This window comes from Coregonus clupeaformis, unplaced genomic scaffold (assembly GCF_020615455.1).
Source record: "Coregonus clupeaformis isolate EN_2021a unplaced genomic scaffold, ASM2061545v1 scaf0341, whole genome shotgun sequence".
In the NCBI taxonomy this organism is placed as follows: domain Eukaryota; kingdom Metazoa; phylum Chordata; class Actinopteri; order Salmoniformes; family Salmonidae; genus Coregonus; species Coregonus clupeaformis.
The window spans coordinates 100001-113026 of record NW_025533796.1 but is presented as its reverse complement, the minus strand read 5'-3'; the positions used below and the strand labels follow the sequence as shown (position 1 = coordinate 113026).

At 44.7% G+C, this 13026-nt stretch overlaps 1 protein-coding gene across 1 annotated transcript in view; it reads right to left on the bottom strand.

The window, feature by feature from the left end:
- Positions 1–539: 539 nt before the first annotated feature.
- LOC121542730 (small conductance calcium-activated potassium channel protein 2) overlaps positions 540–13026 on the bottom strand; it is a 102768-nt gene continuing 90281 nt past the window's right edge. Inside the window, 6 exon segments of the mRNA XM_041852239.2 lie at positions 540–883; positions 886–920; positions 922–1142; positions 2648–2717; positions 3314–3441; positions 9370–9480. Of these exon segments, the coding sequence (XP_041708173.2) occupies positions 765–883; positions 886–920; positions 922–1142; positions 2648–2717; positions 3314–3441; positions 9370–9480 (684 nt within the window). The 3' untranslated portion in view covers positions 540–764.

Sequence of the window (13026 nt, the reverse complement as noted above, 5' to 3'; positions counted from 1 at the left end):
TGTGTGTGTATGTATGTGTGTGTGTGTGTACAGTATGTGTGTGTGTATGTGTGTGTGTGTGTTAAAGGTAGGCATACTACATGGAGAGTGTAGTGTGTGTGTGTGTGTGTGTGTGTGGTGTTTAGTATGTATTATGGTCATGATTAAATGGTTCGTTAAAGGGATGCTCGTTACCACACAAGTAGCAGTTAGATAGAAAATACATCATAAGGATAAAAAGTCATAGTCAATCATTCCTGATGGAGGGAGGGGAGGGAAGAGGGAGAGAGATGGAGGGAGAGAAAGAGATGAAGAGAAAGAGGGAGAGAGAGGGATGGATGGAAAAAGAGAGGGAGACGTTTTCCTGTCATTACATTGGATTCCATTAAAGAACTCTGCGTTGCTGTAATTATTCCTGGTTATCTCTTTCACCCTTCATCCCCCCCGTTCTCTCTCCCAACCTCCCTCCACTTCCTTGGCTCTCCTATCCCTCACCGTCTCTACCTCCCATCCCTCCATCCCTCTCACAGCCTCTTATATCTGATCCTCTCCCTCACCTTCCCCCTTTTCCCCCACTCCTTTATTTTCCTCCCCTACCTCACCCCTCCTCCCTCCCTACTCATTTCCTTAGCAGCTGGATGAGCTAGTGTTGGGCTTCTGGCTGCCCTCCCTTACCCATCCTCTCCCCCACCCTCCCCCTCTCCCTCCTCCTCTAGTATTGGGTCTGATCTCCTCCTCTACCCTCACCTCTTCTTTCCCCTTCCCATCCTCTCCTCCTCCTCTCTTCAACAACTAGAGGTGCTAGTATTGGGACTAGTGCTGCCCTCTATGGTTCCTTCTGGGGGCTGCTGTGGCTCTGGGGCCAGGGTTGGGCTTGGAGTCAGGGCATGGGCAGGGGCCAGCTGATTAACAGGGACCAGGGCTGTCCCTCCTCCACCTGCACCTCCCCATCCTCCTCCTCTGTAGTCCCTGGCGTCCCTCTCTCGGAGCAGGTGGAGCAGGGTGGTGTGCTGGGCAGACAGCGTGGCAGACAGGTGGGCAGGCAGGGCACTGAAGCCGGCGGTCAGCTGCTCCACCCGTGTTTCCAGAGACAGCATCTGCCGCTCCAGGTCCTCACTGCGGTCGTTCAGCTCTGACATCAGCTCGTACATCACGCTTTGCATCTGTACACGCACGCACGCACACACACACACACACACACACACACACACACACACACACACACACACACACACACACACACACACACACACACACACACACACACACACACACACACACACACACACAGGAGATAATTTAACAATGACATACGGATGGTTGAGGTCAGTTTGAATTAAAGTCACTCAATTCAGGAAGTGATTAGAATTTTACCCAATCCCTGGAGAGATATGGAGGATTAAGTAAGAGAGCCATGAAAAGGGGAGTGAGAGCAGAGAAGAGGAGTGAGTGTGAGGAAGGGAACCCTCTGTGTGGGCGTTATCATCTGGTAAAGGCATAATAAGAAAGGAGAGAGAGAGGGAGTAAAGGCAGAACAAGAAAGGAGAGAGAGAGAGTAAAGGTTGACTAAGAAAGGAGAGAGAGCGAGAGTAAAGGTTGACTAAGAAAGGAGAGAGACAGAGAGAGTAAAGGCTGACTAAGAAAGGAGAGAGACAGAGAGAGTAAAGGCTGACTAAGAAAGGAGAGAGAGAGAGAGAGAGTAAAGGTAGATAGAACATCTCTCCATTGTCCATCAGAGCAGCGTAACCATGGTAAAGAGAGTGGCCGATTGAGATAGAATCACTGGAAAATATGTGTGGCAGAAGGCACTGATCCATAGAGACACACACACCACCTACACACAGAACCACCTCTCTCTCTCTCTCTCTCTCTCTCTCTCTCTCTCTCTCTCTCTCTCTCTCTCTCTCTCTCTCTCTCTCTCTATATATATATATATATATATACAGTATATATATATATATATATATATATACAGTATATATATATATATATATATATTTCTCTCTCTGTCCCCCTCTCTCTTTCTCTCTCTCTTTCTTTCTCTCACGCACACATGCACGCACGCACGCACACACACCCACACATTAACAGAAAAACACCCCCTCCCTCTCTCCTCTCTTCTCTCGTTTCTCTCTCTGTCATCCCTTTTTTAACACTTGTTCCGGTTGCTAGGAGACGCAAAGCCACAGAAACAGACGGGTCAGCATGGAAACAGTGGAATGCTGAGATATATTTGGGGGGCAAAGTTATGTGTGTGTCAGAGTGTATTGTGTGTTTGCGTGTGTGCTTCTTAAATACCAGCCTCTCATATCACGTTTGGACAGCTTTGGATATAAGTGCACGTTAGTAGCACTGATATTTGGCATTCTCGGCCACGTACATAGGCTTACAGTATGTGGCCTCCAGATTGCAGGGCTGCCTAAGACTAAAGCAAAGCAGTTGGCTAGGTACTGCTCTGTGTCAGCTGTCACGGGCAGCTTAGCTGTTTGGAGATGAAGGTGCTTTCTGTATCTATGTGTCCATGCATACAAAGTCACCAGTCAGTGGCAGAGGTAAACACTGCCTTCCAATATCCTGTATGATTACAGATTTCAGCATTAGACATTGCTCTACGTGTGTGTGTGTGTGTGTGATGTGTGTGTGTGTGTAATGTGTGTGTGTGCGTCACCTTTGAGAGGTCCACCAGAGTGTTGGCCTGATCACTCAGTTTCCTCTGCTCCATCTTCACACTACGCAGTCTGCAAAAAAACACACACACACACCGTGATAAACACTTACACACTGTGACACATACACACATCGCTGATGCATCCACAACAGAGTCAAGCCAGAAAACTGCTAGGTCACAGCCAGGTAACAGTTATTAGCCCAGCTAGGTTAGCAGCAGGTGTATAGCACCAGATTATAGGATTAGACAGCATAGACCAGACCAGGAAGTACATACAGTAGCGCCATTCACTGGACAGGAGTTCCATTTGGCTTCCAGAGCTGGTATAAACCCATCATTGTCTAATCCATTTTCATGTTAGTCTAGACAGGTGTCAGACTGGCTAGCCAACCTCTGCAACTAACTAACACAGGTTAACCACTGTTTGCATGGTCAATGGGATTTTTCATTCATCAGGGATGAGCTAGCTAGAAATAGGTATACACTTCTACATGAGCTTGCTATCAGGATGTTTCGCATAATGATGCTGGGTCAGCCCTGTCAACCAATCACAATGCAGTGTTTCCTGTCCTGGAAATAACCACAGAGACCTAGGCTAGACAATATGTCTGGGTTGTTAATACATGTAAGTGTATTGAGGGCTGCGGGTCAGTAATGTGCTCTCACTGGTGGATGGCCTGCAGGAACTTCCTCTGGTGTTTGCGGACTCTGGAGTGGTCGATCTTCTTCTGTAGTTTGGTGTGTTTGTAGATGAGCCAAGTCTCCCTCAGAACGTTGGCCGCAGCATTTTTTATCTGCACGGAGAGAACACACACACATACACATACACACACACACACACACACACACACACACACACACACACACACACACACACACACACACACACACACACACACACACACACACACACACACACACACACACACACACACACACACACACACACACACTTGCACACACATACACACACACAAACACACACACAAACAGTTACACTTTAGCAACAGGTAGCTCCTGGCAACCGAGTCAGGCAGCAGATCTACCCGGCCTCTTCCCCGGCCCCATCTCTCTCTCTATCTTCCTCTCTCTCATTCTCAGTCTCTATCCCTCTTCCTCTCCCTCCGCACACAGACAATGACTTCTTCTTTTAACTCCCTCCTCTGTTTCTTCTCTTCCCCTGGAGAGTAAAACAGTCCCTACTCTCTCTGTCCCTCCACATACATTTGCTCACATACAGTCAGTCACACACTGTCCTTAGGGAGAGTCAGCGTCCACAGCCCAATACTATTCATCCACACAGACCTGTCCTTAGGGAGAGTCAGCGTCCACAGCCCAATACTATTCATCCACACAGACCTGTCTTTAGGGAGAGTCAGCGTCCACAGCCCAATACTATTCATCCACACAGACTTGTTCTTAGGGAGAGTCAGCGTCCACAGCCCAATACTATTCATCCACACAGACCTGTCCTTAGGGAGAGTCAGCGTCCACAGCCCAATACTATTCATCCACACAGACCTGTCCTTAGGGAGAGTCAGCGTCCACAGCCCAATACTATTCATCCACACAGACCTGTCTTTAGGGAGAGTCAGCGTCCACAGCCCAATACTATTCATCCACACAGACCTGTCCTTAGGGAGAGTCAGCGTCCACAGCCCAATACTATTCATCCACACAGACCTGTCCTTAGGGAGAGTCAGCCTCCACATCCCAATACTAGGCCCGTGTACCTCAGTTGGTAGAGCATGGCGCTTGCAACGCCAGGGTTGTGGGTTCGATTCCCACGGGGGGCCAGTATGAAAATGTATGCACTGACTAACTGTAAGTCGCTCTGGATAAAAGCGTCTGCTAAATGGCATATTATTTATTTATTATTACTATTCATCCACACAGACCTGTCAAAGGAGAGAACTGGGAGGAGTCACAGTCACTGCCTCTGCCATTTCAAATCACATCTAACACACACCATTCAACAAATCAAGCTTGATTCATTGAACCAGGTGTGTTAGTGCTGTGGTAGAACAAAACCCTGCACATACACTGTGGTTCCCCAAGACCAGGGTTGAAGAATACTGTTAAATCATCAGTAGGACACCCTGGAGGGTCGCAGTGAGGGAGCATGTATCAATCAGTGAAATGGATCAATTTGCTCAGTGTGTTAGATGGTAAATGCAGTCAGGTGTGCTGCATGGTTGGAACAACACACTGCTTCTGGAACTCTAGCACCAGGGATGCCTAGCTAGCCTTGTTATATATGTATATTCTGTATGGTTCAGTAGGTTGCTATGCAATTACAACAGGGGCCTGAAAAATCCCCTCAACCCCCTCCTTTGAATGAGAGAACATCTCTGAAGACATAAATTGAATGAGAACTTCAAAGAGACGCTGTGCAGTGAACAAAACAATTATCCCCCCGTCTGAGGAGCACAAAGGACCTGGCAGCACTGCTAATCAGCATGAGTCCACCGCAGTCAAGGACTGCACTCGCACATGCACGCACGCACAGACACACATGAACAGCAGTTTTTAGGGCCGGTGGGAGAGTTCATTCAACCTTTAGGAGAGTGTGTTTTAATCAGAAGGTAGACAAATAAAATAAGGTAGGAAATGTAATTGTGTTTGCTGGCTGGCACATTCTGAAATGATCCACAGTGTCATAATGATGTCACAACAACCCAAGGTGCTATCCCTAACAACTTTATTGACACGTAGTTACAACGTTATCATCCTTGTTAGTCACATAGGGATGCTGTTACCCACCGTGTCATAACCTATTTGTGTGTGACAACATCTTGGGTTATGGGTTCTTATAGGTTCTAATATAACAGTTGTTTGAAGTGTCATCCAATGGTTAATTCACACAGGTCATGTTTTAGTGAACCGAAGTTCCTCTAGAATACTAACAGACAGGACAGGTTATTGGAGAGCAGGTTTAATAAACATCTAGAATCCACAGAACCCTTAGTAGATTGACAGGTCAAATCTCATCTATCAGCTGATTCATCTCATGATAAAGATCATAGTGATAACAGATGGCATTCTATGTCTGCTCTGCTCAGAAAGTCTTTCTGCGGTAGTTTCAGGACCAAGACGAGCTGCACCTTCCTATTCATTTGGGATGAGGCCTGCAGATAGATTTCTCCTAAAGCATATAACAGGATCAGTACAACAGACAGCGGGGAATACAGACTGCAAGAGATTAGACATCTTGAATAATTGTTATCCTTTCACGTGTCCTGCTGTTTTCAGTGTTGATACTGAATGCATATTAACACAACATTAATTCAGATCAGAGATAGTTTAGGAAAGGAAGATAACCTAACAATGGGATTTCCTAAGGTCAAAAGTTGTCTGCTCTATTCCATTCCTCCCTACTCAATCTGGTATCCCTATTAGGGCCATATGGCCATCTCCTACCTAGCCAGCCATGTTGCTGCCATATGGCTTCCCCCTACAGATGTAGGATCTTAATTTGATCACCCTGCTGCAGGATAACTTGTAGTGTATTTGAGGTTTAAAAAGGCTTCTGAAATTTGTAATTTCCACTTTGAAATTTCAGACTTGATTTTGCCTTATGAAAAATGTATAAATCCCTACACAAATGTCCATCCACATAATAATTCAAATGTCTTGTTGCTACAGGATTATTTTCCTGCTGTAGCAACCTGGCTGAAATTAGGATCCTACATCTGTACTTCTGCACTGGGCAGCCATGTTGGTGCATATGGCTTCCCTCTACCTGGGAACTGGCCAACCATGTTGGTGCCATATGGTCATCATGGCCTGACCTTGTACCTGGAGTCAGCTTTGTTTCTATTCTGGCTGCTTCCTTACATAACACAGCAAACTCACTGTGACCAACATGCAAATGCAATATGAGGAACAATGGGGGTGGTTCTGATGGCTCCGCCTGTTAGAGCATGGTGCTAGCAACCCCAGAGTTAGGGGTTTGATTCCCACATGGGCTACATATATACTAACTAACCATGATATTATTATATTATTATTATCATATATACTACATAAGCATGTTATTATCATATCAACAGGTGTTTGAAGGGCAGTAAACCAAGAGGGGGGCAAGTTGCTGGGAATTCTGGGGGACCAGAGCTGGCTAGTCATCTCTGTAGAACACTCCATATGAGGGGGAGACAGTGAGGGCTAAGGACATGACATCACTAAGTCCACTCCTCCATTGTGAGCATTGGAATGTCCCTCAGGGTGGGGTGGCCATCCACTCAATATACACCGTTTCACAGTCTAGATCCCAAAATCCAACAACTCCAGCAAAACAGTCCAACATCTGGTCACTAATCGGATAAACTGTGTGGTAACACTTAATATGGGATCACAGGATAACATGAACTGTCCTAACAGGTCAAGGACCAGAGAGATGATCTACAATCTAGATGATATTATTATCAATGGTTTTGTTTGTTTTTTAACTGGAGATGATCAATTATTATCATTAATAATGGTAATAATTGTCATGTGTTTGTGGATTGTCAATGGCAATTACCAACTAAGAGAACATGGTTTCTACAGCTTTATATGATTACTGTATGTTCCCATGGTAAAATGTGGCTTCTGATTACAGTGTAATTGTTGTCTAATGTGTGCAGCGCGTGTGTATGTGTGTGTGTGTGTGTGTGTATGATTAGCAATGAGGACAAGGCATTAGAATGGTGTTTTCCTGGAGAACACGTAACATCAACAAACTTCCAATTACCCTGGCAACGACCTCCCACCTCTGCAACGCTGAGTGTCACTGGCTAACGTGTTTACCTGTGACCTTTTACTCATATCAAAGGTGCCAAAGGAAGGAGACACGTCTCTCTCTCTCTCTCACACACACACACACCCACACAAAAACACACATTACACATGCACACACACATATGCACACACTTACAGAGAGAGAGAGAGAGAGAGAGGGAGAGAGAGAGGGAGGGAGAGAGAGAGGGAGGGAGAGAGTGAGAGGAAGAAAGAGAGAGAGATCGAGAGAGAGGAGAGAGGGAGGGAGGGAGGGAGGGAGGGAGGGGGGAGGGACAGGAGAGAGTGAAAGAGAGAAAGAGAGAGGGAGCGAGAGAGAGAGAGAGAGGTACAAGGCCTTGTCATCTTCACTTGGAGCCTCTAATTAATGTCACCTAGGATGCAGGAGAAGCCTCTCCTTCTCAAGTTAAAGGCCTGGGGGAGGTGTGTATGTTTGGGTTTTATTGGGATCAAACACCAAACACTAAATCAACAGATAGCCAACAGGTCAGTGAATAAAATACATTGTGCTTCCACCTCAAACTAATTGGCTTAGGGTTTAACCCAGGGGTGTCAAACTCATTCCATGGAGGGCCTAGGGTCTGCTGGTTTTTCCCCTTTCAATTAATACCTAGACAACCTGGTGAGGGGAATTCCTTACTAATCAGTGCCTTAATTCATCAATCATGTACAAGGGAGGAGCGAAAACCCACAGACACTCGGCCCTCCGTGGAATGAGTTTGTCACGTGGTTTAAGCAGTTTAACCCAGTGAATGCCATTAATTGACCAGGTTACTACGGGAGACAGAGGATGTTTTCTGACCAATAGAACGAGTTCCCTGAAGGTTCTCATAATGTTACATCCTAACATTACAAACACATTTTACGAACATTTTCAAGTGGCCAAATGTTTATCTATGCCGTAAAGCTCAATGATGAATAAGAGAGAAAATATCCTTGAAGTTCCCAGGCGGTGTATCCACAGTAGCAACCTTTAATACAATGAATGTTCTGGAAAATGTACAATATAAAACAGCTCTAAGAAAACTACGCTCAACTATGGTCCTGAGATAATTTTGCAGCCATTTTACAATTATTCTGGAGTCTGTTCCTCAACCCTAAAATCCCAGTTCTTTGTAACTGTGTGTGTGCCAGGTTGCAGGCAGGGTGCATGCCTCAGAGCTTGTGCAGGCGTGTGTTTGTGAATTTGCCCATGCCAGTGAGTATGCCCGCGTGTAAGAAAAGCCAAACCCATCGGAGTGTGTCAAACTTCCTAAAGAGACCAAGTGGCTCCGCTGTTTTCCGCTGCGGTCTGGTCCGAGCTTCCCCTTCCCAGAGGTGAGCTGAGAGCTGAGTCCTTCTCTCTCTTCACTGCGTCCATACTTTATCTAAACTGAAATTATTGATCACCTCTCTCTGCTCTGCTCTCCTCCTGCCTGCCAGATACACAGAGACATAATGTACCCTACATATTTGATAGTGGGAGCTATTTTTGAAACTTTAAACTGCATGAAAAATTGAGAAGGACCAGGGCATGGAGGGAAGGAAAAAGGGAGAGGGGGAGAGAGGGAGAGGGCAAGAGAGGGAGAGAAGGGCCCAGGGGCAAAGAGAAGGTGGGTGAGAGATACAGATGGGAGAGGTAGAGAAAGATGTAGAAGGGGGAGAGAGAGAAAGAGGGTAAGGGAGAATATATGTCCCCCTGCCCAGTGCTTTCCATACTGGCAACACAACACTCTCTCTTGGAGGAACAGTGTTCCATCATTGCAGGGTGACATGCGTGCATCTGAGGGACAGTCAGAGCTTGCGTGCTGCTCGGGAGTCATCAGTGCTTTCAGCGCTCTAAAACCCTCACACCAACCCCCCTAAAGCAGAGAACCAGATCAGAGGCCAACAGCATACACACACACACACACACACACATACACACGCAAACACACACACTCAAATACACACACACACACACACACCCTCTTGGTGAGTTGTGTGTCCATCATGAAGTTGTGGACGTGTTTCTCCGCCTTGGTCAACTCCAGCTTCCTTGCTACCACGGCAACCACTAGAGCTGTACAGCCTGCACCCTGAGAGAGAGAAAGAGAGGAGTGAGTGAGTGAGTGAGAGATGAGAGTCAACACAATCTGTCAATCAGTGGATCTCAATTAGGAAAAGTGAGGGAAAGAAAGGTGGAGTGAGAGAGAATGAATCTCAGACAAGAGAGAGAGAGAGAGAGAGAGAGAGAGAGAGAGAGAGAGAGAGAGAACCACTTCTCCAATCTTTTTGGCCCTATAACAGAGAACAAACAGCAACAAAAAAAAATATACATGATCAAATGCAAATCTTAGAATCAACTATTAAAGACTACCAGAACCCACTGGATTCTCCAATTACATTGAATGAACTACAGGATAAAATACAAACCCTCCAACCCAAAAAGTCCTGTGGTGTTGATGGTATCCTCAATGAAATGATAAAATATACAGACCACAAATTTCAATTAGCTATACTTAAACTCTTTAACATCATCCTTAGCTCTGGCATCTTCCCCAACATCTGGAACCAAGGACTGATCACCCCAATCCACAAAAGTGGAGACAAATTTGACCCCAATAACTACCGTGGGATATGCGTCAACAGCAACCTTGGGAAAATCCTCTGCATTATCATTAACAGCAGACTAGTTCATTTCCTCAGTGAAAACAATGTACTGAGCAAATGTCAAATTGGCTTTTACCAAATTACCGTACGACAGACCACGTATTCACCCTGCACACCCTAATTGACAAACAAACAAACCAAAACAAAGGCAAAGTCTTCTCATGCTTTGTTGATTTCAAAAAAGCTTTTGACTCAATTTGGCATGAGGGTCTGCTATACAAATTGATGGAAAGTGGGGTTGGGGGAAAAACATACGACATTATAAAATCCATGTACACAAACAACAAGTGTGCGGTTAAAATTGGCAAAAAACACACACATTTCTTTCCACAGGGCCGTGGGGTGAGACAGGGATGCAGTTTAAGCCCCACCCTCTTCAACATATATATCAACGAATTGGCGAGGGCACTAGAACAGTCTGCAGCACCCGGCCTCACCCTACTAGAATCTGAAGTCAAATGTCTTCTGTTTGCTGACGATCTGGTGCTTCTGTCACCAACCAAGGAGGGCCTACAGCAGCACCTAGATCTTCTGCACAGATTCTGTCAGACCTGGGCCCTGACAGTAAATCTCAGTAAGACAAAAATAATGGTGTTCCAAAAAAGGTCCAGTTGCCAGGACCACAAATACAAATTCCATCTAGACACCGTTGCCCTAGAGCACACAAAAAACTATACATACCTCGGCCTAAACATCAGCGCCACAGGTAACTTCCACAAAGCTGTGAACGATCTGAGAGACAAGGCAAGAAGGGCCTTCTATGCCATCAAAAGGAACATACAATTTGACATACCAATTAGGATCTGGCTAAAAATACTTGAATCAGTTATAGAACCCATTGCCCTTTATGGTTCTGAGGTCTGGGGTCCGCTCACCAACCAAGAATTCACAAAATGGGACAAACACCAAATTGAGACTCTGCATGCAGAATTCTGCAAAAACATCCTCCGTGTACAACGTAAAACACCAAATAATGCATGCAGAGCAGAATTAGGCCAATACCCGCTAATTATCAAAATCCAGAAAAGAGCCGTTAAATTCTATAACCACTTAAAAGGAAGCGATTCCCAAACCTTCCATAACAAAGCCATCACCTACAGAGAGATGAACTTGGAGAAGAGTCCCCTAAGTAAGCTTGTCCTGGGGCTCTGTTCACAAACACAAACAGACCCCACACAGCCCCAGGACAACAACAACAACAACACAACTAGACCCAACCAAATCATGAGAAAACAAAAAGAGAATTACTTGACACATTGGAAAGAACAAACAAAAAAACAGAGCAAACTAGAATGCTATTTGGCCCTAAACAGAGAGTACACAGTGGCAGAATACTTGACCACTGTGACTGACCCAAACTTAAGGAAAGCTTTGACTATGTACAGACTCAGTGAGCATAGCCTTGCTATTGAGAAAGGCCGCCGTAGGCAGACCTGGCTCTCAAGAGAAGACAGGCTATGTGCACACTGCCCACAAAATGAGGTGGAAACTGAGCTGAACTTCCTAACCTCCTGCCAAATGTATGACCATATTAGAGACACATATTTCCCTCAGATTACAGCGATCCACAAAGAATTCGAAACAAACCCAATTTTGATAAACTCCCTTATCTACTGGGTGAAAAACCACAGTGTGCCATCACAGCTGCAAGATTTGTGACCTGTTGCCACAAGAAAAGGGCAACCAGTGAAGAACAAACACCATTGTAAATACAACCCATATTTATGTTTATTTATTTTCCCATTTGTACTTTAACTATTTGCACATTGTTACAACACTGTATATATACATAATATGACATTTGAAATGTCTTTCTTCTTTTGAAACTTCTGAGTGTAATGTTTACTGTTAATATTTATTGTTTATTTCACTTTTGTTTACTATCTACTTCACTTGCTTTGGCAATGTTAACACACGTTTCCCATGCCAATAAAGCCCTTAAATTGAATTGAGAGAGAGAGAGAGAGAGAGAGAGAGAGAGAGAGAGAGAGAGAGAGAGAGAGAGAGAGAGAGAGAGAGAGAGAGAGAGAGAGAGAGAGAGAGAGAGAGAGAGAGAGAGAGAGAGAGAGAGAGAGAGAGACATAATATAACATTTGTAATGTCTTTATTATTTTGGAACTTTTGTGAGAGTAATGTTTGCTGTTCATTTTTATTGTTTATTTCACTTTTGTTTATTATCTATTTCACTTGCTTTGGCAATGTAAACATATGTTTCCCATGCCAATAAAGCCCCTTAAATAGAAATGTAAATTGAATTCAGAGAGAGAGAGAGAGAGAGAGAGAGAGAGAGAGAGAGAGAGAGAGAGAGAGAGAGAGAGAGAGAGAGAGAGAGAGAGAGATAAAAGGATATTGCATCTCAAAATCAAATGTTCTCAGACATTTTCATACCTCTAGAATGGTCCAAAGTCAAGCTTCAAGTCAAGATTCTATGCATTAGAAGGAATCTGCAGGCCTCAATCCCAAACGAATAAGAAAGATTGGCACCAATTAATTCCATCTAATTAGATGGTGCCAGACTGAATTAGATTGTGCCAATCCTTTCCATTCACTTGGGATTGGGGCTGTAGATTCCTCTTAATGAATGTAGCTAGCAGGATCTAAACAACAGATAGAATGTGGAATACTATGGTCTCAGCACGGCTTTAGAAAACTATAAAAAGTCTGACGTTAGGAAAATGTCTGACAAACTTTGATTTTAGGGAGAACTATGGCTTGAATGGAGTCTCACAGACATCCCTGGGAGAGAAAAGCAAAGTAAGTGTAATATTAAATACTGTTTTATACGGTAGAGAAGGAGAAAACATGTGTCTGAAGAGGGAGAGGGAGATAGAGAGGGAGGAGAAAGAGAGAGAACAGGAATGTGCCGGTGAGAGAGGAGGAGAGGAAGATGGAGGGATGAAGGAGTTATTAATGAGGTCACATAACTCCTGATAAGAAATGAATTAGGATTAACAATGTTTAATCAAAATGTG